General features: G+C 42.1%; 1 protein-coding gene across 9 annotated transcripts in view; it reads right to left on the bottom strand.

The window, feature by feature from the left end:
* whrna (whirlin a) overlaps nucleotides 1–25723 on the bottom strand; it is a 150341-nt gene that overhangs the window by 55152 nt on the left and 69466 nt on the right. For all 9 annotated transcript variants that reach the window (XM_061799053.1, XM_061799052.1, XM_061799048.1 and 6 more), the window contains one exon: nucleotides 20757–20882. In XM_061799053.1, the coding sequence (XP_061655037.1) occupies nucleotides 20757–20882 (126 nt within the window). The remainder of the gene's footprint in view (nucleotides 1–20756; nucleotides 20883–25723) is intronic.

Below are 25723 nucleotides of genomic sequence, written 5' to 3'. Positions count from 1 at the left end.
ATTTTCTCACGCACTTGTTCACAAAGAGGTGAACCTCACCCCATCTTTGCTTGTGATTGACTGAGCAATTCAGGGAAGCTCCTTTTCTACCCAATCATGGCACCCACCTGTTCACCTGTGGGATGTTCCAAACAGGTGTTTGAGGAGCATTCCTCAACTTTCCCAGTCTTTTTTGACACCTGTGCCAGCTTTTCTGGAAAGTGTTGCAGCCATAAAATTCTAAGTTAAGGATTATTTTCTAAAAACAATATAGTTTATCAGTTTGAACATTAAATATCTCATCTTTTATAGTGTATTCAACTAAATATAGGTTGAACATGATTTGCAAAGCATTGTTTTCTGTTTGTGTGTGTATATATATATATATATATATATATATATATATATATATATATATGCCTCTTACCAGATTTTGTCTTGTTTCAAAGTACAGTACCTTATTAACCAAGACCTAACTCAATTTCCTGGGACTCTTCAGTCTTGTAATATTTTCGTTCTACCTCTCCTGACAAACCCTTCCTTTTCCAGAGGAGAGATTAGATATCATCTTGTATGCATATGCCCAACTCCTTAAACCTTTGTCATCTTAAAGAAGCAGAACTTTAATGGAGTTTGGAGATGTACTGCATTTTGTTGCAGAAGGAAATTGGGCTACATGAACTCTAAAACTATATTTATCTCCAGTTGTTGATAATTGAAGGTGATTTTAAACAATCTAATTAGACCGGATCGGTGCAGCGTCTGCAGTGATGGGGTGAGGCTCTCCCTTAGAGATAGGGTGAGAAGCTCGGTCATCCGGGAGGATCACAGAGTACAGCCGCTGCTTCTCCACATCGAGAGGAGCCAGATGAGGTGGCCGGGGCATCTGATTGGGATGCCTCCCGGACGCCTCCCCGGGAGGAGACCCCTGGGACGACCCAGGACACGCTGGAGAGACTACATCCTTCGGCTGGCCTGTGAACGCCTCGGGATCCCCCCGGAAGAGCTGGATGAAGTGGCTGGGGAGAGGGAAGTCTGGGCGTCCCTGCTAAAGCTACTGCCCCCGCGACCGGACCTCGGATAAGCGGTAGAAAATGGATGGATGGATGGATGGATGGATAATTAGAGCCATAGGCTTCTCACCTATCGTAAAACTCCCACTATAAGGTGTGCGGGTTCAATGATCATTATCTACTGATATGGTATTAGTGTTTTTTTGCCCCTCTGCTCATGTACTCTTACTTTAAACCTCTCTTGTTAATATTCTGTCCCATAACCCCAACTTGCTCAACGTTTCCTTCCTCTTATCTCATCTATTTCAATCATATGTTTTGATCTACCTCTGCACAACTCGACTACTGCAATGCACTGTAGCCTCGAGCAAGTTTAGGAACAAGAGTTGGTCAAACCTCATTTTAGCAGTGCATAGAAATACAAGATTATTCTTGTCATGTGGCCTGTCTGTACTAGTCTAATTTGCATATTTTTGTAAAATTGACACACCCAATAAACCCGAGTCTATTTTACAACTTGATTGCATATAAAATCCTGATATAGTGATGCTGCTTGAACTTAGTAATTAATTACACGCACACTCGAACAGCATCAACTAATCTTTTCAATTCACATTGATGTGTGTAATGAACCGGCTAGCCTCTGCATACAGACCAGTCAGAATCTTTTTCTGGTACTTGTTATGGCATTAGTATACAGCATAGTACATAAAAGGTTGTATATGGAAGGTGACAAAAACAAATATTTGATTTTAGATTGTGGTGTGTTGTACTTTTTGCAAAGCCCTATTGAAACAACTACCATTGCTCAGTAGCATTTTTTGAACATATTTTTTGTGCACTTTTTTGTCTGACCTAGAAAAGATTTTCAGTCGTTGTGAGGAATTGTGAAAACCTTATTGTTACCCATCTGTTTTTCTACACTGTTTGTCCTATGCAGGGCCACAGGGGAGCTGAAGCCTATCTCGGCCAACTTCGGGTAAAAGGCAGTCTACATCCAGGACTTGTCGCCAGTCAATCACAGGGCAGTCTCTTACTGTTTCCCCACCAAATCACAATACTTTTCTATTGTACATGCCAAAGTTCTGTTTGTTGTGTGTTGTGGGAAAGTACATTTTGAGAATATTTATTGTATTGCACCACATTATGAACACTTAGTTCTCTATTGGCAAGATCAGAGCCGTTTCCATCGTTAGCCTGGTTTACATGGAGCCGTCTATTCTGATTATAATCGGAAGACGAAACCCAAACCCAATGAAAATGCGCCATATAAACACATCAATGGGAATAAATAGGCTGAATTCAAATTTTCATTCGCTTTCACAGCACTGAAATATTCCTCTTGCTCAACCGATCACAAGTACATTTTCGCCATGTATACCGTAATTCGGAATAGAGCCAGGAAAAGATCAGTCTGCAGATGCTCCGTCTCGATGTAAATGCGCGGCGATGTCATCGTTTATGCACGGTCTAAATATGGCAGCTTCCGACGGAGCTTGTGTGCGACGGCCTTTTGACTACTTACAAATTGTTTGTATCAAGCGTTTTTTTAAAGAAACGTATCAAAACAAACTACTGTGCTGAATAGACCACCGACCTCCATCTTGATAAATCACATGACGTTCACGACGAAGTGCGCAAGTCACACGGCTGTTCCAATTAAATGTAGTGCACAACTGTCATGGGTGTGTGTTCCGGTTGTTGTTTTCCCCCCGTCTCGTACGCACCTGCTCCTGAGAGCATCTTGCCCACCTGTGCCTCGTTCACCCTAATTGCCCCTTGCATTTAACCTCGTGTCTCATTCCCTCTCGTCGCCGGTTCGTTGTACCTTGTCGTCGCGTTCCAGCATTCCTCGTTTCCACGTCACAGAGTCACAGTAAGTTCCGATTATCGACCTCGCCTTCTTGCCTCATGTTTTTGGATGCTGTTGCCTTCGTTGGATCGCCTGCCTGTGTACCGACCTACGCCCGTGTATTAAACCTCTCTTTTTTGATACTGTCCATTTGTTTGGGAGTCGTGCATTTGCGGGTCCTATCCTCTGTTCCGTTCATGACGACATCATGTATACAACCGATCGGACTAGATCATGTCACATATAAACAGTCGGCAGAGATCGGAATGATTTCAATCGGAATGACAAAAAAGTCAACGTAAACCCGGCTCTAGACAGACAGACAGATAGACAAGACAGATAGATGTGTGCATAGTAGAAGGATTTAAAATGGGAAAGCTAAAGAATGACCAATCAGGAGTTTTAAAAAGAGTCAAAACATTTTTATTTCTGATGACAGTGATTATTAGCTAATTTCAGATTTAAAATTCATATTAATAATACTTCTATCAGTTGTGTTCCTAAGCTCCCTGTAACTGATACACCATGTTTATATCGTTTTTTTTGAAGTTAGATTTTTGGGGAGACATTTGCAGTCTGTTTCTTCTGTTTATTTAGATCATTGATCTTGATGTCTGACAGGTTTGAATATTACTTTCCCAGATGAGCTAATTAAAGGAAAATTACTTAAGAAAGTTATGTTATGAAATGGTCGACATAATTAAGCCGTTCATAGTGTTTATGCCTCATGGCGAGAAGATGGAGATTTCTGCTGATGAAACGTGTGGAATCATTTCTGTATCGTAATACAGTAACAGTTGTTAAAAATCCTTTGATGAGCGGCAGGCAGGTATTTGCTGATGGTGTCTCTCGAGTCCCAACAATATAGCTCTCATCATCCATCATCCCTCGTTGCAGGACCCTCCAAAGGCTTGCAGTCAGGCATGAAGTTAGAATTCGGGCACAGAAATGCATGAAGACTCATTTTCAAATAGTTTTATGCACTACTTTGTAGGTCCATATGGATGGAGGTCTGGATGGTTGGTGGATAGGCACCTCATCCCAACAAGGCTGCAATATTGGCAACGAGGTGGCGGAAGGATGTTTTGAGCTGGAATAATGAGGAGCCAGATGGCAAATCCCTTTTGGGTGGCTGGATATGTCAAACGACCGCTAATAAAAACGTGCGCTTTATAACCGGCCATTTCCTGTCATGATTTCAAAATAAGAACTGTGCCTTCTGCAGTGAAGTAATTGTCATGCAAGACAACACACCGACACATGCTGCAATGTATACCATTGAAGATTCACCTGCTATGGGTATACACTGTTCCCCTGCGAAATCGCGGATCATCGTTTGCGCCGCCCGCAATAGAGTATATATTTAAACAAACACATAGTAAACACATAGTGACAATCGCAGGGCGAATATAAACAAACAACCATTTGTACTCACATTCACACCTACGGGCAATTTAGAGTATTCAATCAACCGATCATGTATGTTTTTGGGACGAAGGAGAAAACAGGAGTACCCGGAGAAAACCTATGCCTTAAAAACATGCATTGCATATTGTAGCGATGGAAATTTAGAAATGCATCACCAAAGACCAGAGGTGGGTAGTAACGTCTTACATTTATTCCGTTACATTTACTCAAGAAACATTTTGGATAAATTGGACTTGTGAGAGTAGTTTGAACGAACCATACTTTTTACTTTTACTTGAGTATTTATGTGACGAAGAATCGATACTTTCACTCCGTTACAATGATCGTCATGCTACTTTTATTTATCCATTAGTGCGTGCGCAATCTATTTTTAGACTTCATCATCGACTTCAGTTTAGGGCACCGTTGCGGCCAATCCAACATGATCACTGGTGTCACTTGACTCTAATTCACCAATCAGACGGCACAAGGCATCCACATGACCGCATACAAACCCTTCGCGGCCCAATCAACCTGACTCATTTTAGGGGGGAAAACAGCAGCGCGAGTGTTTACTTTACAGACTCCAAAAAACAACAGATAAGACATGGAGCTCTTAAATTGTGACTGCCCAAACTGGGACATTTCAGCCCACTTCTAACTTTATAAAACACCTTGTCGTCGGTTGCAGATCCTTCTCTCTCTCTCGAGCGAGCGAGCGAGCACACGCACACGCACAATATGAATAAGTCTGGTCAGCAAACAGGTTCTTCATGAAGTCATTTAAGTGAATAAAGCAAATAATGTTTCTATAGGGCCCAATGCATGTGTTCTTGGATTTTGGTGAGTTTAAAATTGAAATAGATTCCATTAAATTATTATTTTCAAATTTTATTTGACGTTCATGCTCTGATTTTTTTTTTTTATTATTATTATTATTTTTTTTAAATCAGAAGTTACTCACGAGTTACTCTTTATTTGAGTAGGTTGTTGACTGGGTACTTTCTTAGTCTTACTCAAGTAAATATTTGGAGGACTAGTTTTTATTTTTACTTGAGTCATATTATTCTAAAGTAACAGTACTCTTACCCGAATACAATATTTGGCTACTCTACCCACCTCTGCCAAAGACCTCATTTGACGATGACATAGCGGATATTTTGTACACTGAAGAGGCATTTGTAGTTGATCAAATTCATGAAATTAACGTTGGAAGTGGCAGCAGGGTAGATGACTGGTTAGCACATCCACTTCCCAGTTTGGAGGTTATGAGTTCAAATCCTTCCTTGCGTGTTCTCCCTGTGCCAATGTGGGTTTTCTCCGGGTTTTCTCTGGTTTGCTAGCACATTCCAAAAACATGCATGTCAGGTTGATTGGAGACTGTAAATTGTCTGTGCTATACATGTGAGTGTGAATGGTTGTTATCTAAGGGGGGAAAAACATACCGTAGTTGCTGCCTAGCAGGAAAAAACAGCAGCTGTTAGTCACTCCCTAACAGGTCCCTGGTGGCTTGTGTGTATGAGAGAGCCTAGGTGCTTGTTAACGGGTCTGACTTTGATCAATGGACCTCTGGGTAGTCACATTACTGCTGTCTATTTGTGCTCCCCAATTTGAATCTCATATTAACTGAAGACACAAACAGGGAACTGCCTTCTCTGTTATATTATTCAGGCACACCAGATTTATTGTATTCGTGTTGTTTCACATTCATATTGCTTCAACTGGTGGAAATAAACAGGTTGCATTTGCAGTAACTTAATACTTAGTCTTTCAAGTAGCAAAGTGAGGGAATAATAATATCTGTATTTAAAACAGCTCTTATTATGTTCTAATGCGGTGATATATACCAGGGCTCTAGACTGCGACCAAATTGGTCTCAAATTGGACCTCTTTTTCAGCTTATGCGATTAAACATTTTGTCTTGTCACACTCACGCGAGTGCATGTTTTAATTGTGTTCCCACCGCAACCTCCTCCTCCTCCACGAGAGAGAGAGAGAGCGACAGCGCTGTCTTGATGAATAGTTTTGAATTCCATTTGAGTCAAGAGTGACCCGCTGCAATATGATTGGCTGCTTGCTGCAACATAAGCTCCGGAAGACAGGATTCTGAATGGCGCTGCCGTCGATTCACCTCGTAAATCTATGCTCCCTACCCAACAAAATGGACGAGCTTCATCATCTCACAAAGACCAGTAAAGACTAAGGACGTTCCGCCACCTTGTGCTTCACGGGGACATGGCAATGTGAACGCATCCCGGATGGCGGCGTTATGCTTCCGGGCTTCCAACCACACCAAGCGGACCGCATCACGCGGAATATGCTTCTATATTTACGAAAAATTGTGCACCGATGTCTTAGAGGTCAACACACACTGCAGCCCGAACTTAGAGTCGCTGTTTTTGACTGTCAGCCATTCTACTCACGCTAGTTCGCGCTAGTTCGCCTCCTTCATCCTCGTGGGTGTCTACATTCCTCCCCAGGCTAACATGAACACCGCACGGCTAATGCTCTCTGAACAATATGAAAAAAAACACCCAGATTCACCCCTCATTATTCTTGGGGACCACGGCTATACCACGCTAAATGACGCATACTGTGCTATCCCCCGTGCAAATCTGGGTTTGTCTGATCACTGTTTAATTCACTTAATACCAACATACAGGCACAAACTTAAATGTGCGAAGCCTATGGTGAAAACAGTGAAGAAGCAAAGATACAACTTGAAAGACTAGTGTCTTTGAAACTTCACCTGGCAGCCTGGATGAATATAAGGAGAGTGTCACATCCTATATCAGATTCTGTGAAGATGTGTGTGTACCAACAAAGACATTTTGCACGTTCAATGAGAACAATCCGTGTGTCACTGCTAAACTTCAGCAACTTCGCTTGGCTAAAGAGGATGCCTGAGCCCTCTACAGTCGCGTGAGAAATGAGCTGACAAAAGAAATTAACATCGCAAAGTGAAATTATGCAGAAAAGATGGAAAAAACTATTTACTGCCAACGACTCTAAGTCAGTCTGGTGAGGATTAAAATCGTTAACCAACTACAAGCGACCATGCCCCCAAGCGGAGAACAATAAAGGACAAGCTGACGACTTGAACACCTACTGCAGATTTGAAAAGGACACTTTCACACCCCACACCAACCCAGCCGCACCACCGACCACCATCACACCTCTGACTTCTGCGTTGACCATTAATGAACAGGATGTGTAAAACTACAAAATATCAACAAAGCGGAGGGCCCAGACCTTGTGTCCCCATCCTGCCTCAAAGTCTGCACGGACCACCTCAAGAGCATCACAGGACCCCTGGTGGCAGTTTGTCTACCGAGCAAACAGGTCTGTGGATCACGTAGCCAACATGGGACTGCACTTCATCCTAGAACACCTTGACGGAGCGGGGACCTATGCAAGGATCCTGTTCGTGGACTTCAGCTCTGCCTTCAACACCATCATCCCCGAACTCCTCTCCTCCAAGTTTTTCCAGCTCAGCGTCTCGCTGAGTACAAAGAATATTTGTCTTATTTGTCGTCAGCTGGTCAAGGCTCATAAATGCACAGCCATGAACCTAATGTATTAATGTCACAAAATGCTAAAATGGTAGCTGCTCAAGTGAAGATGCAAAAAGGCTGTTAATGCTTAAAAATAATAATGCCTTATCTTTTATGCACAATATGAATTCAAGAAATAAAAACTGTTGGTTATATAGAAGAAGAAGAAGAATCATCTTTTTTTGTCATGAACATGCATGCATGCACACGAAATTTGTTCTCTGCATTGAACCCATCACAGTGAACACATACACATATTAGTGGAACACACTGGAGCAGGGGGCCCGGGGAGCATTTCGGGGTATCAGCCGTGAGTCTGGGGGATGTTGGCGGATGGTCCAGTCGGGGTTTTGAACCTAGGTCACCCACGGTGGCAGGCGATGATCTTAACCATTGGGCCACGGCTGCCCGAATATAAAGATGAAACCAATTGGTCGTATGTTATTAAGTGAACGGTCTTATTTTCTCTCGTATTCAAAATTGCTCTTTAACCAAGCAAAATATAGAATAAATCGAAATAATAATCGATTGTTTGTTCGAATTTTCAGTACGATACTAAAATATTGGTTACTGCTGCACTACATTTAAAATCCTTTCTTCGGGTCCCTGCAAAACAATTGCTCCTCCAAATTAGAAAATTACTCCTCAAATGAAGAAATGATTAGCAAAACGGCTCCTCAAACAAAACAAAAATATTTCGAGCCTTCTATGTGTTTGTGTTGCTGAAGTGCGTCAATGAATCATTATCCACGACAATAACCAGAATCATCTTTATTTTATTTGCCATGTCCAAAAAACACACAAGGAATTTGTCTCTGGTAGTATGACAACAGACAATCAATTGACAGAGAGCACATAAAGACATTGAGAAAAACAGTCACTGAGCAATAAAGGGTTGCTAGTTATCTGGTAATGCCGGTACAATTATTATTATTTTTTGGACAATTGTGCAAAAAGATGCAGAGTCCTCTAGCAATGAGGGCAGTTCGAATGACTAATATAGCCGGTGATAGTCCGGTGCAATGACCATTGCGCAAAGGGCGCCGAGACTTCGAGGAGTGTACGCAGTTTAAAGTGACGAGTAGCGCGATAATCTGGGACAATGTTGATTGTGCAAATGTTGCAGATACTCCTCAGTCAGTGTGCAAATGGGGCAGATGCTACTCTGGCATGAGTGGCCAGTATTGGTCAACAACAGATATGCAAATAGTGCAGCGTGGCGAGACGACTACAGTGAGTGCACGAGTAATAAAGAATTGGCCCGATAGAAATGTGACAACAAACTCAAGACAAAAAAAATGCCAGCATGTTGCAATGGAATTGTAGGATAGCTGTTTAAGAAGTTGATGGCAAGAGGGAAGAAGCTGTTGGAATGTCTGCTAGTTCAGTAGCGCCTACCTGAGGGAAGGAGCCGGAAGAGCCGGTGACCGGGATGCGGAGGGTCCGAGAGGATTTTGCACGCGCTTGTCTTAGTTCTGGCAGCGTGCAAGTCCTCGAGGGTGGGTAGGGGGGGTACCGACAATCTTTTCAGCAGTTTTGATTGGGGGGGAGCATGTAAGTTGAGTTAAACATGGCGAAAGATCTGAGAATGTCTGACAAAGGAAGAGAACATTTGGAACAAATGGCGCTTAAAAAAGGTACAGGCAGTAATTTTGGTTTGCACTTCTCAGTGGGAAGTTCCCAATGGGAGCTCTTTTTCAAAGTGCGCGTGAAACGACATTATGAACCAAAACAGAGGTTTTGAACAAAGCCAACCTGTAAAACATGTTCGAGTTAGATTTGTTAGATTAAAATATGTCAAATTGTTTGAGACCTCACTGCTGTGTCAAGATGCCAAACAGAAGAGGGGAAACTCAAACTTTATTTTTCGGAAGTATACCTTTGTCTTTTTATTTATTTTATTTGCTGACATTTATTTGAATGCAGCCTTTTATTTAGTAAATAAATGAGAGCAGCGCATTACACAGTTGTGCTCATATGTTTGATTACTCTGGGAGAATTTTTAAGATGTGTACAATTCTTTATTATGCTCTAATATCATTATATCAGCGGCATATAAAAAAATCGTTTAGCTTGAAAGTTTTTGGGAAAATATATTCGAAAAAATTTGCTATTGTATAGCGGGACCGTGAAGCAAGAACCGCGATGTCGCCGAGGATTACTTCATCTGTGTTCCGTGACAATAAATTGCGGGGACTTATTGTTCCAGAGGCTGGGACTCATTGTTTCCGTGACACTCACATCGTCTCAAGTGTCAAATGATCCATGCAGAGTGGAGTAGAGTAGATTAAGCCAGAGCTCTACGTATAGATTTCCATGCAGAACAGGTCGTGTTAAATGGCGACGTAATCATTTTTTCATCTCGGTGAAGTTGAGATATACTGTGATTGGATCCAAATTTGGAAGTAGCAACTCTGACTTCAAGCAGCAGTCAACTGGATTTTTCCTCGTTGGACGTCGGAAATGTCCGACTTCCCAGTTGTCTGGAATATGTGGCAGGAGTGGGAAGTCGGATAGCTACAAAGGCTATGACTAAATATGAAAGACTTTTTTTTTTTAAATAAAAAGAATTTCTCCAATCAACCACTGTTCTTCATTATTGTAAAACGTATATTAAAAAGAACACTATGAACATTATTTTTGTTAAAGGTTCTCTATAAGGAAACCATTCAAATTCAAACGGAAACCGATGATAGGAATGAAGCCACATGAAAAGGCAGTTACAGAGAAATGGACTGATCAAAACTTTTCCAATTATTTTTTTGTTTACATTCATCTATTTTGACATCACTGCGGGCATGACCTTTTTCTTTCAACTTTAACGAAATGTAACAGAACCGTAGTGCAATGGGCAGGGTTGACCTTTCTCGTTGAAAAGGGAGGTGCAATTTGGGAGCCTTCCTGTCCTGACATTAAAGAAACAAATATAAATGTCATTTATTCATCGACCATAAAACAAATACATTTAGTCAAACTTGTTTTGGGTTTTCATTTACAAGCTTTCCTTTTCAGCAGTCAGGAATAAGTTGTTTTCTTGTTCAGGTTCTTTTTTTCTGTTTTTGCTCTTGGGATCTTCCCCAGACTTATTAGGTTAATTCATCATTATATTTGTTGAGGTCATTGCAGTGAATACAACTTTGCAGTGCTACTGTAGGAATGATAATGCATTTGTTAAGTACAAAGCTAAAAAAAAATGAATGTGCAAACCAGTAACAAAACATTTGCAGGAACTCGATAGAAGTGTGAATAAAAAACACCACATGAGCAGTGATTGGTCAGGTCTGCTAATGTTATTGAAAGCTAAAGAATGTGATGTGAGTTTACAATGACAGAAGAAATACACCCTAAAATAGACACCACACATCCATCCAGCCATTTATTTTTTGATACCGCTGATTCTCTTTTTTTTTTTCACAGGGAAGCTGGAGCTGCTCAGCTCCGAGCTGACTTTGAGGTACAGATCACTTGCAATGCAAGATGACTCCATATTGCTACTTGAAGATACCACAGCCTTTGCAAATACTGTAGTTTAGAACCTGCCTATGATTAAAAGTCAATTTTAAACAATTAGTAAGTTGGCATGACACTAGAGAATGTTTTATTATTGTGTTAAGTGCTAGAGGACTCTGCATCTTTTTGCACAATTGTTTTTTGTCAATGTCTTTGTCTCCAAAGTGTTCTGTAAATTGACCGTCTGTTGTCGTACAAGAGCGGCTCCAACTACCGGAGACAAATTCCTTGTGTGTTTGGACATACTTGGCAAATAAAGATGATTCTGATTCTGATTAGTCCTACTGAAATTGCTATTAATTATTCATTCATGCATTCATTGATTGATTTTCCATACCGCTTATCCTCGGCGTGCTGAAGCCTATCGCAGCTGACTCGAGGCGAGAGACGGGGTACACACTGAACTGGTCGCCACCCAATCGTAGGCCACATTTAAACAAACAACCATTCACACTCACATTCACACCTAGAGGCAATTTTGAATCTTCAATTAACCTACCATCCATGTTTTTGGGATGTGGGAGGAAACTCACACAGGCACAGGGAGAACATGCAAACGCCACACAGGTGAGGCCGGATTTGAACATTTCTTCTTGTCCCGTGAGGGGTCGCCACAGCGCGTCATCCTTTTCCATGTCAGCCTATCTCCTGCATCCTCCTCTCCAACACCAACTGCCATCATGTCTTCTTCCCTCACGACATCCATCAACCTTCTCTTTGGTCTTCCTCGAGCTCTCTTGCCTGGCAGCTCCATCCTCATCATCCTCCTACCAATATACTCACTATTTCTCCTCTGGACGTGTCCAAACCATCAAAGTCTGCTCTTTCTAACTTTGTCTCAAAACATTGAACCTTGGCTCTCCCTCTGATGAGCTCATTTCTAATTCTCTCCAACCTGGTCACTCCAAGAACGAACCTCAACATCTTCATTTCCGCCACCTCCAACTCTGCTTCCGGTTGTCTCTTCAGTGCCACTGTCTCTAATGCGTCCATCATGGCTGGCCTCACCACTGTTTTATAAACGTTGCCCTTCATCCTAGCAGAGACTCTTCTGTCACATAACACACCTGACACCTTCCTCCACCCGTTCCAACCTGCTTGGACCCGTTTCTTCACTTCCTGACCACACTCACCATTGCTCTGGACGGTTGACCCCAAGTATTTCAAGTCCTCTACCCTTGCTATCTCTTCTCCCTGTAGCCTCACTCTTCCCCCACCACCCCTCTCATTCATGCCAGTCTAACCTCATCTGTCAGCCTATCCATCACCACTGCAAACAGGAAGGGGCTCAGGGCTGATCCCTGATGCAGTCCCACCTCCACCTTAAATTCTTCTGTCACACCGACAGCACACCTCACCGCTGTTCTGCTGCCCTCGTACATGTCCTGTATTATTCTAACATACTTCTCTGCCACTCCAGACTTCCGGATGCAGTACCACAGTTCCTCTCTGGGTCCTCTGTCATCGGCTTTCTCTAGATCTACAAAAACACAATGTAGCTCCTTCTGAGCTTCTCTGTACTTTTCCATCAACATCCTCAAGGCAAATAATGCATCTGGGGTACTCTTTCTAGGCATGAAACCATACTGTTGCTCGGAAATACTCACTTCTGTCCTGAGTCTAGCCTCCACTACTCTTTCCCATAACTCCATTGTGTGGCTCATCAACTTTATTCCTCTATAGTTCCCACAGCTCTGCACATCACATTTGTTCTTAAAAATGGGCACCAGTACACTTTTATTCCATTCCTCAAGCATCTTCTCACGCGCTAGAATTCTACTGAACAAGCTGGTCAAAAACTCCACAGCCACCTCTCCTACATGCCTCCATACCTCCACAGGAATGTCATCAGGACCAACTGCCTTTCCATTTTTCATCCTCTTTAATGGCTATCTAACGTCCCCCTTACTAATCATTGCCACTTCCTGGTCCACCACACTTGCCTCTTCTACTCTCCCTTCTCTCTCATTTTCCTCATTCGTCAACTCCTCGAAGTATTCTTTCCATCTCGCTGGCACACTGCTAGCCCCAGTCAACATATTTCCATCTCTATCCTTAATCACCCTAACCTGCTGCACATCCTTCCCATCTCTATCCCTCTGTCTGGCCAGCCTGTATAGATCCTTTTCTCCTTCTTTAGTGTCCAACCTGCCATACATGTCATCATATGCCTCTTGTTTGGCCTTTGCCACCTCTACCTTTGCCCTGTGTCGCATCTCAATGTATTCCTTTCGCCTCTCCTCGGTCCTCTCAGTGTCCCATTTCTTCATAGCTAACCTTTTTCCTTGTATGATTTCCTGTACTGCGAGGTTCCACCACCAAGTCTCCTTCTCTCCTTTCCTGCCTGAAGAAACACCAAGTACTCTCCTGCCTGCCTCTCTGATCACCTTGGCTGCAGCGGTCCAGTCTTCTGGAAGCTCCTCGTGTCCCCTGAGAGCCTGGTTCTCTGCTCTGCCTTTGTCTTCCTAAACTTCCTCCTCACCACCAGAGTCATCTTACACACCACCATCCTATGCTGTCTAGCCACACTCTCCCCTACCACTACCTTACAGTTGCTAACCTCCTTCAGATTACATCGTCTGCACAAGATGTAATCCACCTGCGTGCTTCTACCTCCGCTCTTGTAGGTCACCCTATGTTCGTGCCTCTTCTGGAAAAAAGTGTTCACTACAACCATTTGCATCCTTTTTGCAAAGTCTACCACCATCTGTCCCTCCAAGTTCCTTTCCTGGATGCCGTACTTACCCATCACTTCTTCATCACCCCCATTTCCTTCACCAACATGTCCATTACAATCTGCACCAATTACGACTCTCTCTCTGTCTGGGATGCTCAGAACTACTTCGTCTAGCTCCTTCCAGAATTTCTCTTTCACCTCAAGGTCGCATCCTACCTGTGGGGCATAGCCACTAATCACATTACACACAACACCCTCAATTTCAAGTTTCAGCCTCATCACTCGATCTGATACTCTTTTCACCTCCAAGACATTCTTGGCCAACTCTTCTTTTAAGATAACCCCGACTCCATTTCTCTTCCCATCTACACCATGGTCAAATCATTTCAACCCTGCCCCTAAACTTCTAGCCTTACTGCCTTTCCACCTGGTCTCCGAGACACACAATATATCAACCTTTCTCCTAATCATCATGTCAACCAACTCCCGAGATTTTCCTGTCATAGTCCCAGCATTCAAAGTCCCCACGTTCAGTTCTTGACTCTGTGCTTTCCTCTTCTCTTTCTGCCGAAGAACCCGCTTTCCACCTCTTCTTCTTCTTCGACTTCGACCCACGCGCAACCTCAGAACTGTGAGGCAGATTAGACGAAGACACTATTTACTGCCAGCCCTCACACTTAAAATGGATATTTGGCTTTTGTAGGTTACAATCTCAGATTTTCTGTCTCAGAGCCAATTTTCTCGTGATGCTCGTGTCTCCGCTGTAGGATTAGACCCCGAAGTCAAGTTCTGCCTTATAGCAAGACGTTTGGGTGTGGATGATTTGTTGCCGGTCGTTGTCAGTTTAGTACTACAGCATAATAGAGAGTGTATACAAACATACAGTACCTGTTACATAAAGCCATTAGCTCTCAATAGCATTTGGTAAAATGGTACAAGCTATTATTAAAATATAAACTGTTTGCTGTCATGCTTATAGGTAACATTTTAAATTCAACATTTTGGTGTCTTGTGTTTGTTAGAGCTAATAGTTCATCCATAACAACAATCCACACCTTTAGTGGAAAAGGCCTGTTGAAGGGAAGAGACTGTCTGCATATACAGTAAGATATTAAATGTGATTATCAACAGTCGTCTGGCTAAACCACTCCACTTGAAAATGAAACAGACGATAAGAATTAAGCCGGATGAAAAAGCGGTTACAGATCCAGTTATAGCTTGGTTTACAAGCATGTGAGTTATTGTGTGGTCATCGTTGCAAGGAAGAGCCTTTTCTCTCACCACTTTCATTCAATTAAACTGAACCAGGCCAATGCCTTCAACCGGGCAATGTGCACGGACCTAGCTTTCTGTCCGTCTGTCCGTCCGTCCGTCCGGCCGTTCGTCCGTCCGTCTATCATAGATACGGACCTATCTTTCTGTCCGTCTGTCCGTCCATCTATCCATCCATCTATCATAGATACCTTTTCTGCAGTAAGATTTCATAAAGCACCCCCAAATGTTTCATCCATCCATCCAGCCACCCATTTCACTGCTAATCCTGTTCCACGCCATAGGGCAGGTGTCCAATCAATCACCAATCTGACACAGAAAGACAACCATTCACAGTCAATGTTAGCCCATGTTAAGCACCCGCCGCCAGCAATAACGGGCGAGGGCGCCAGGAGAGGGGAGAGGAAAGCAGGTACCTGGAGTTTTAAAAAGCAGAAAATACAGATGTGAATATACAGTATTTGTATTCCTATTTGAATGTAAACATCAGAAACAACAGAAGACGACTGCATATTTATTCAGACGTTTTATGGAAATGCTAAAGAATGAAAATTACTTTTATGCGTGCTTGTGTAGGAATTGATCGATTGCAGTATAGCATCATGAATGACTCAAGCTCAATGGATTTTGAGGAATTTCTCTTTCGAGGCATTAAATACAACAACGAGGAGGAAAAAAATAAATGCAAATGATTTTCCCTTCAACATCTCATTAATGAGCTGTTTGATATCCCTTTTTTTTCCATTTGGCAACAATCTGTCTTACTGTATTCCTGCAATTTATATTCCTCTCTATGGCGGACAAAACTAGCTGTGTAAAGTTTGGGTATGTGGGCATTGCCTGGAAATTAAACTCAGCCCAGCTGCTCGACATCATAATAGCGTCCAGTATTACACTACTACGCTGGCATACAATGCTCCTACTTTGTGTTAATCTTGTCCCAATATAATGACTTATCACACATTTGCCTATACAAGATAATAATAGGCAGCAGGGTGGTCTCGTGGCTCTATGGCTCAAAATTGCCAACAGGTGTGAATGCTTGTCTCTCTGTGGACTTAGGACTGGTGCCCAGTCCAGACTGTACCACGGCGCTTGCCTGCAGTCAGCTTGGAATAAGCTCACGTGTAGTTTGCGGTGGCATCGACGCTGTATGATATTGCCATTTTTTTTTCTGTCTTTAAATGTAAATGTTGCCAAAATAATTTCCATCCATCCATCCATCCATTTTCTGAGCCGCTTCTCCTCACCAGGCTCGCGGGCGCGCTGGAGCCTATCCCAGCTATCGTCGGGCAGGAGGCGGGGTACACCCTGAACCGGTTGCCAGCCGATCGCAGGGCGCATAGAAACAAATAACCATTCGCACTCACATTCACACCTACGGGCAATTTAGAGTCTTCAATTCACCTACCGTGCATGTTTTTGGGATGCGGGAGGAAAGCGGAGTGCCCGGAGAAAAGCCACGCAGGCACGGGGAGAACATGCAAAGTCCACACAGGCGGGGTCGGGGATTGAACCCCGGTCCTCGGAACTGTGAGGCAGACGCTCTCAATTCAATTAATTGGCTGTTTTGAGGAGTGGAGCTATCTTATTGAACTCAGTGAGGTAACTAACATTATGCAGTTCAACAGCACTGCAAACTACAACCATAATAATACCCAAATTGCCAGATCAATACCTCTGCGTGTCGTTTAAAAGTCTGAATTATCGGGTGGGCACTTACTTGATGTCATCCACCTCTTAATACCACCATTATCACATTGCAATTATGGAAATCCTCAATACTATAAAAAACACAATATACAGTAACATAAACACGCAACTGTGGCACCAACATCATCTAGAGCAGTTAAGAAATAACATCTATCTATTAACGTGACAAAAACATCAAACATTTGAATACCAGAGATGCCGGTTGTTAAATTTGATCATTGACGTTTGCTACCACTACAGACATGTTTTGCTCGTCAAACTTAGCTTGACCAAGCAAGCACACCACGAGAAAATGCTGATGCTACTGCGGGCCTGCTAGCTGGCGAAATAAAAATGGGATCGTTCAAAGAAACAGTCCCATTGCTCAGATGATTTCAATGACTTAGATTGACATCTGATTGAACAAAAAGTCTAACATCCGTGTTTCCCCACCTATTCATGCTTAGCTACTCACAAATTCACCTATTTGCAAATTCACACACGATTATTTTGGGAACATTTCCTATAATTTGCTCAAAAACCCACCTATTTGCTGTTTTTGTGCTCTTTCTGAAACACCTTAAAACGCCACGAGCCCTGCCTGATGGAAAGCTCGTGCTACTTTTCTATTAGGCAATGGTTTGGCATCATCTCGTGGCATCTTGGTGCCAAGGAACTATGTTGAAGTGAGACTGAGAGACAAGATTTGCATGTCAGTGGAGCTAAGTTTAGCCAAGGAGGCAGAAGTTACGAGAGAGTTGTCTTGGGGGCATTTTTCCCAAATCAATTTAAATAAAAGAATATATATATATATATATTTGGTTTAGATCAACAACTCTTTCTGTTTCCGTTTTCAACAGGAACAACTATATTTTAAAGACCCCACGAAATGTACAAAAAATGTTTAAGATGACAGTGGTATATTTAATAGTGGTCAGCCGATATTAAACCAATCTCTATAATGCCAATAAGTAGATGACATAAAAACAAAATGATGAATGTTCATTTCCCTTCAGGCCGCTACACAATTTCTCTCTAACAAGTTGCCATTTTGCATTGGTCTGCAACAGGACCGCGACCCTCCAGTTCCAAATCGCAAGTGGCTCAATGAGTTAGTGTGACTTCCGAGAAAGATTACATCAGATTTTTTTATCGTCACACAAATTCTATTTTTACTCAACTGTAATAATTTGTGTCCATTCATTTACAACAAGAGTAAAACACCTTATTATTGATTGATTATTAACATAAGTTATTACCTTGCATTCCTGAGCAGAAGAAAACAAAAAAGTGTTTTAGTGGTTGACTGTTATGCTTGGTTAATTTCTGGCTTCTCAGAGAAGCCTAGTGGGTTTAGGGTATAAAAGGAAATTTCTCATTTGTGTACAAAATAGGAAACCATTGAGCGCTCCAATGAATGCTGAATTTCAAAAGCACATCATAATACTGCATGGTCTCTGAGAAAAAACAGGTGGTACATAATATCGGTGGAGCCCCCTGGACTGGTCACCACTCATTTGCAGGGCACAACTAGACAAATGAGCATTCACGTTCACACCTATGGACAATTTAGACTCATCTTAAATGAACATCAGAACTGTGAGGCCACCTTGCTAACCACTTTACACTGTGCTTGCTGCCATGTACAAAAGTTGTATTTTTATGATTGCATTGTACTGCAAAAATAAACATCTACATAAATGAAGGTCTCTCCTGGATGCAGCATTTGCACCAAACAATGACTACATCCTCTATTGATTCCAGCTCATGAATAACTCCATCAAGTCATCCGTCCATCATTTAAAACATGAGCACACCGTATAGTCACACTGGCAACCAGTTTCAGAAGAGACTGAAGCAAAGACTATCATAGGACACGCATGTGTGAAGCTTGCCATAAACACAAATTGTCATGCAACGTTTTTATTAGCTGGTTTCAGACTGTCTGCGAGTAGTTTGGCTGCGATTCCAAACGGCACAGCGTTTAAACGTTTAAAGCCAAAGGTCACAGGATGTTCCGCAACAAAAATGATCTTTGTGATTTGAAGCGAAACAAAGATTTGTTTGCCATCGTCAAGTTCAGTCTAGTTCAGCCGCATTGCCTGGCTTAAGGGAACTGAAAGCCTCTTAAAATAAAAACTAAAAACTGATCAACTGAAAACCTTGAACATGGACTCACTCATCAGGGCAAAATGTTCAATTTTACCGGGTTTATAATACCTCTACACATTCAACAGAATAAGACTATACCAACTTCTGATCAGATTCACCTATTGGTCAACTCTGGTGAATGAAAGTTTTGTTGTGTACATTTTCTCTCTGCTCTTTTCATTGGGCTAATTTTTGCAATGCATACCATTCAAATGTCGTGGTAGCGTCTTCAGTAACAAAACAATCAAGTCTGAACCAAAGAAGAAGAAGAAGAAGAAGAAGAATCACCTTTATTGCCATGCACATGAAATTTGTTTTCTGCCTTTTACCCATCACAGTGAACGCACACACTTGTCTCAATAATGGATGTCGTGAGAATTACATTCTGTGCAGACGTACGCATTTTTACAAAATATTACAAATGTTTGCACTCATTCTGATGAAACCAAATCAAAATATCCCAACTAGTGGGCGCACACACTGTTGGCTGGCGAGAATGCAAACGGGTGTAAAAGTAATTTAATTGAGGGTTTTGCACTTCCAGTGGCGCTGAGGGATCATTTGGGAGAGCACCACAAGCGCAAAGTTAACTTTGAAGTGAGGGAATGAGAAGGGTTAGGGAAAGAAGCAAATTAGCCTTTGCTCTTTCGCCACACAGCTTCGCCCAGCCGGGGGGACTCCACTTGGCAGTTTTATGACTTGCGACTTGCTTGCCAAATACTTGACTTTAGAGTTTCAAAATTGCTTTCCACCATTGTTAAGTACAGTTCAAACTGTGAGTAGCTATGTGTGAATATCATGTCCATACCACTGGACGTGTTTATCGAAGTGACACCTGTTGTGTCGGCTCTGTAATAAAGCTGTCTGCGCTATGTTTGGAAAATTGACACCACGGCATACGCGACACATATGCTTTATTCTCACGATAGTTGTCAATTGTCCAGAGTCAGTGCTTCTAAGTCATCTGTTTATTTGTACTTCACTCTTGAAAAAGATTTCCATCTTTTTCAAGAGTTGTACAGGTTATGTCTCACATTAAAGGTGAAAAAAGTTGTGAACATATTTATGATTTCTTTTAACCGGGGTGTGTGGACTTTCTATACCCAATGTAAATACTGTACAGTCTTGGCTTTGGTTTAATGGTGTTCTCTTCAGAACTGCAGGAGTTACAAGGTTGTCACCATAAAGTAGACGGCGAAATAAAGTTGAGTTTCATTGAGTTTGAAATACTTCAAAACAATTCAGTGCAATCAATTCAATCAATCCTAATCTCAGTGGTTGTTTGCGTAACTATTATGAGGTGTGAATACTTTTTTTCGGGTTATGATTTGGTTAGCTCTCCAAATGACGGACGGGCAACTTGCTGAAACCAAGTGATGACTTGACTCGACTTGAAATTGAGTTGGTGACTTGCACGTACGTGAACTTACTCCAAGTATCTGCTTGCGATTGCGGCATACAAAGTCTCCGTCTGCAAGTTGCACATGAATGCAGTCTATCCCGCTGATCGTTTTGAGGAAGCCAGCAACCACGCACAAGCCATGTTTTGCCTGATTTGACCTTGCCGATGACAAGAACCTTATGGAGAATGTCTTCAATGTTTTTTCAGATCAAAGTGAGCAATAGTAAGGAAAATAGAGTCGTCCTACCTTGAGCCCTCCGCACTCTGCTGCTGATCCGCGATCCACTCCAGTGATGTAAATACCCAACGCGTATTCTGCTCCCCCTCGGATCATAAGGCCCAGGGATCGGCCATCATCCAAAACCAAGTTGACCTAGAAATGACAGTGGAATTGGTTACGGATGACTGAGGGTCAGTTGTGAAATGCTTCCGAACAGAAACATGGAACATTTAGGAAAAAGCCAATTCAATTCTTTCCCTGTAGAATGCCATCCAGACTAGATGGACTGTCTTTTAGCCGCAGTACACCCACTACTTTAACCAGAACTTGGTTAAATGCGTCAATTGCATCTTCATAACGTTGCCTTCCTCTTCACACACATGACTGAGCACCATTCAAACAAATAGCAATGCTGGAAAACTAGAGATTCATGTAGAAGGAGATATGCCACTGCCCCGAATTCTTACATTTTGAACAAACCCAAGCTAGTTGATGCCGACTTCAACACGTTTGCTATTGGGACCAATCATGCAAATCCCAGAAGGGGAGGGAAAAACCAAAAGCAAAAGATTTTTGGAATATTATTGCCATTCTTTTTAGCAATAAGCATTTGAAAAAGCTGCCATTTTATTTGAAAGCCACATGGTCCAGCCCGAGGTAAAGATCATTGGCTGATTCAGATACTGTCGGCGAGATACAGGTGGGGAATATTTGACTCAAGTAAGAGGACTGTTACTTTTGAATAATGTGACTCAAGTAAAAGTAAAAAGTAGTCGTCCAAATATTTCTTTGAGTAAGAGTAAGAAAGTACTCAATGAAAAAAAATACTATAAAAATAGTCACTTGCGATGAAGTTCAGATTTATGTATTAGATTTTTGGAATCCGAGCACGAGCATCATTCATTCATCTTCTGTTCCGCTTCTCCTCACGAGGGTCGCGGGCGCGCTGGAGCCAATCCCGGCTGTCATCGGGCAGGAGGCGGGGTACGCCCTCAACTGGTTGCCAGCCAATCGCAGGGCACATACAAACACACAACCATTCACACTCACATTCACTCACCTACGGGCAATTTAGTTTTGCCACCGAAATAAAACAGACGAAACAGGATTTGGAGCAAAAAACGTGCGGTCATGCACACTATATTGTTTAGAAAACGCACATCCACGCTGAACCGTCGACCAACCTTGGTGCTTTGTGCTGATTGAGTACTAAGGAGGAATGCTTGTCGAAGGCTATTATGAAACACCCCAGCTACCTATGAGCTACAGCTAACACTGCTAAATACGATGCTGAGTCGTTGGAGGCGAACGCTCCCTTTACGTCAGGAACGCAACATCACTCAACGTCACTCATCCTCACTTCCATTAGCAGACAAGTATCGTTGTCACAAAGGGAGGACAAGAAATACATAACAGGAGAAAGATGGGGAAGCCATGCTAATTGCTAAGCTACAGTATCATGACATGAAGTCGCAAAACACCAAAATAAGCGATTGAGTGATATAGCACACTTGTCGTCACACAGGTCTGCTCGACGAGGCGTAGACTAACCAACTTTGAAGAGCAAAGTAGCAACAGGGATCTCGTTTGATGGACATCCCGCGCACAAAAATGAGCAGGGACGCACAAAGTAAGATCGATGTGCATCTTAGGACGCAGAGCTATGGTTAATACTCCATCGTGGTGCTGGAAATCTGGTGTATGAATTCTTTTATTTTGATGACACAGGACTCGAGAGTGCGACTAATTTGGTCGCGTATGCGCCCTCATTTCTGAATGGTGCGGCACAAAAACAAACAAAACAAAAAACAAAAAACAGGATGCGCACAGGTGCCCAGTCATTTGAGGAAGGAAAAAAAACGATTTGAAAGCAGACACATGAAACCCATCGTGGACTCTAAACCAATCAGAGCTAGTGAAGAGCAGGGACCCTCCTTCTGATTGGCCATGTGGATGTCTGTATGCATGTGTGTGTGTGTGTGTGCGTACTTTTGAAACGGAGGTGCTCGCGTTTTCTGACAGTGAGCCGGTTGCTGCACAGTTACAGAAAGTCGGCACCGCGACATTTTGGATTCAAGTGTAATGAAGGCGGCCATCCCACTAACACTAACGAGCTGGTATGTCGAAAACCTGTTCAAACCTCCAAGTGACAAAATCCATTTTAAACACAACCATCCCACCAAATGTCTTCAGCTGGGAACCAAAAACATTTCCCATTTCCCGTCAGCTTGCAATAATGGAACCCTCTGCCCAACAATGCAAATAGAATTGAATAGAATGACATTGATATGCTCACATTACAAAAAGCAAAGCATACTCACTATTGTAAGAGCTACAGCCATTGAAAAAGTTGACAAAACAACATTTAAAGAAAGGCTGCGGACAAATCTGAAATCAAAACAGGCTGCTTTTGATCTACGTGCTGTGTTGTTATTAATGTTGCCACTTCGTACTTTTTCTTAACCAAGTGGAAACTTGATTGGCAGCACATTGCCTGTTAAGGCATTCATGACTGTTCCAAATGTTTCATATTTGTTTGAGTGCAATTTTTGAAAACAGAGCCTGAGTCTGTTTTATTTTTTATCGAAGATATTTTATTTATTGTTCTACATTGCAATGTTCATTATTCTTAGAATTAGAATGAAAAGTGAATTGTTCTTCAAAAGGATGCACTTGCATTATTATGTTCCATCCATTTTCTGAACTGCTTATCCTCACTCGGGTGTGCTGGAGGCCTATCCCAGCTGACTGTGGATGAGAGGCGGGGCCCTGAACCCTCAACTGGTTACCAGCCAATCGCGGGCCACAATATAAACAAACAACCATTCACACCTCGGGGCAATTTAGAGTCTTCAATGCATGTTTTTGGGATGTGGGAGGAAACCGAAGTACCCGGAGAAAACCCACGCAGGCACGGGGTGAACATGCAAATTCCACACAAGTGAGGCCAGATTTGAACCCGGGTCCTCAGAACTGTGAGGCAGATGTGCTAACTATTCGTCCACCGTGCCGCCATTATTATCATTATATTTGTTTTGTTTTTTTATGCCACTGATTGAATGATATCATTATGCTCTAATATCGTTGTATCAGTGGCATAAAAAACATGATACTATGGTTTGTCGTGATAGTTTTTGGAAAAATATGTCATCCTAAAAAATTATATAATACACATAATATATTGAGGAAGAGCAAGAGCAATGGATAGCACAAAAATATTGTACGAACAGTATAAAAAATAGACTAACAACTGTAATAAAATCTGCCAAATGTACCGTAAAGCAAGAACCATGATATAGTGGAGGATTACTGTATTTGTATTCCGTGATGATAAGTTGCAGGGACTCATTGTTCCTGGGTTGGGACTCATTGTTTCCATTACATGTGCATCCCGGGCATCACTTAGTCTCAAGTGTAAAATGATCTATGAGCAAATGAATGTGTCAAGACAGAAATACTGCTATACATGACATGGAAACCAGAAATCAATTAGTATGTCACCGCTCGTCCGCTAGGTCACTTGAGAAAATTACTATAATACATTTTTCCAATATTAGATCACCTTTAGGTTGGATAAGGATTAGAAATGAGTTCATCAGAGGGACAGCCAAGGTTGGATGTTTTGGAGACAAAGTTAGAGAGAGCAGACTTTGACGGTTCGGACACGTCCAGAGGACAGATAGTGAGTATATCGGTGGAAGGATGATGAGGATGGAGCTGCCAGGCAAGCGAGCGAGCGGAAGACCAAAGAGAAGGTTGATGGATGTCGTGAGGGAAGTTGGTGTTAAGAGAGGATTTACAGGCTTCCATGGAAAAGGAGGACGCGCTGTGGCGACCCCTCACGGGACAAGCCCAAAGGAAAAGTACAAGTCCCACAATGGGGAAACTTGCATTGTTTCAGCAGCAATAGAGAATACAGGAAATACAAAAGCAGCATGCAAAAGAAGACATTTGGCTGCAATTGCATCCACCCATACAAGGTTGACGCAATAAAGATTCAAATATCCGAGCCGTCATTTAGTAACAATTACAATAATGTTGTGTAATTGAACCCTATGCAGAATTATTTTTATCCTATTACATAATATGCGCCAATAATAATGTTCTTGACATGATTTTAAAAATTCGGGAAATCAGACACATTTTTCTGGAAGGTTGGCAGTCATTTATTTCGGGGTTTTTTTTAGCTTTCGGTTTTTGGCCTCGGCTTCCTCATTTTCGGTTTTCGATTCGGGGCCTCACTCATCAGCCTCTATCCATTTTCCTCATCAGGGTTGCGGCCATGCTGGAGCCTATCCCTGGTCGCCATCCAATCGCAGTAATCAGCCTCTATTTTCTTTTCTTTTATCTTTACAGTATCTTTACTTTCTTGCCCATCCTTAATTTGCAGTGCAGAAACTATTGTGAGCTAACCCTAACCCTAGCATAGTCAAGATCTTTTTGGTGGTTGTTTTTATAAGTCTGATTGTAAGTTTTGTAGCGTATATTGGTGTTGGATAAAACTTAATTCATTTAAGAGATACATTCGTTGAAGGTGAACACCTACATTCACTTCCGGGTTAGTCCGATTTACGTTTTAACGTCACAATCAAACTATCTGTCTCGTAAAGGGCAACATCTCTTTTTATGTGTGTAGAATTTTGGAAAAGTGACGAAAAACCTGATCAGTCTCATAATCTGAAGGTTGCTACATTTATGAAATATTTGTCCTCGATTACAGAGGTTTCTTGTTGGAACCCAAAACACAACAAGAAGTGGAATTTTATAGAATATTTAATGAAATATGCAAGAGATTTATAGGGAAACACACAGAGGGCTCTAACTACAAAAAGAAAACACTACTAATAAGGCTAATCGAAATAAATAAGGACGTCGTATGTGGCTTGAATAAATATGAGCATGAATAGGTTGTACCGTGTATTTTACCCCAAAATTAATAGGCACTCATTTTGTAGATTCTGGCAACGATTGTTGTGCTACTCATGACCGTATAT

The sequence above is a fragment of the Phyllopteryx taeniolatus genome, chromosome 15 (assembly GCF_024500385.1).
Source record: "Phyllopteryx taeniolatus isolate TA_2022b chromosome 15, UOR_Ptae_1.2, whole genome shotgun sequence".
NCBI lineage: Eukaryota > Metazoa > Chordata > Actinopteri > Syngnathiformes > Syngnathidae > Phyllopteryx > Phyllopteryx taeniolatus.
This window is presented reverse-complemented; position numbering and strand designations above follow the sequence as displayed.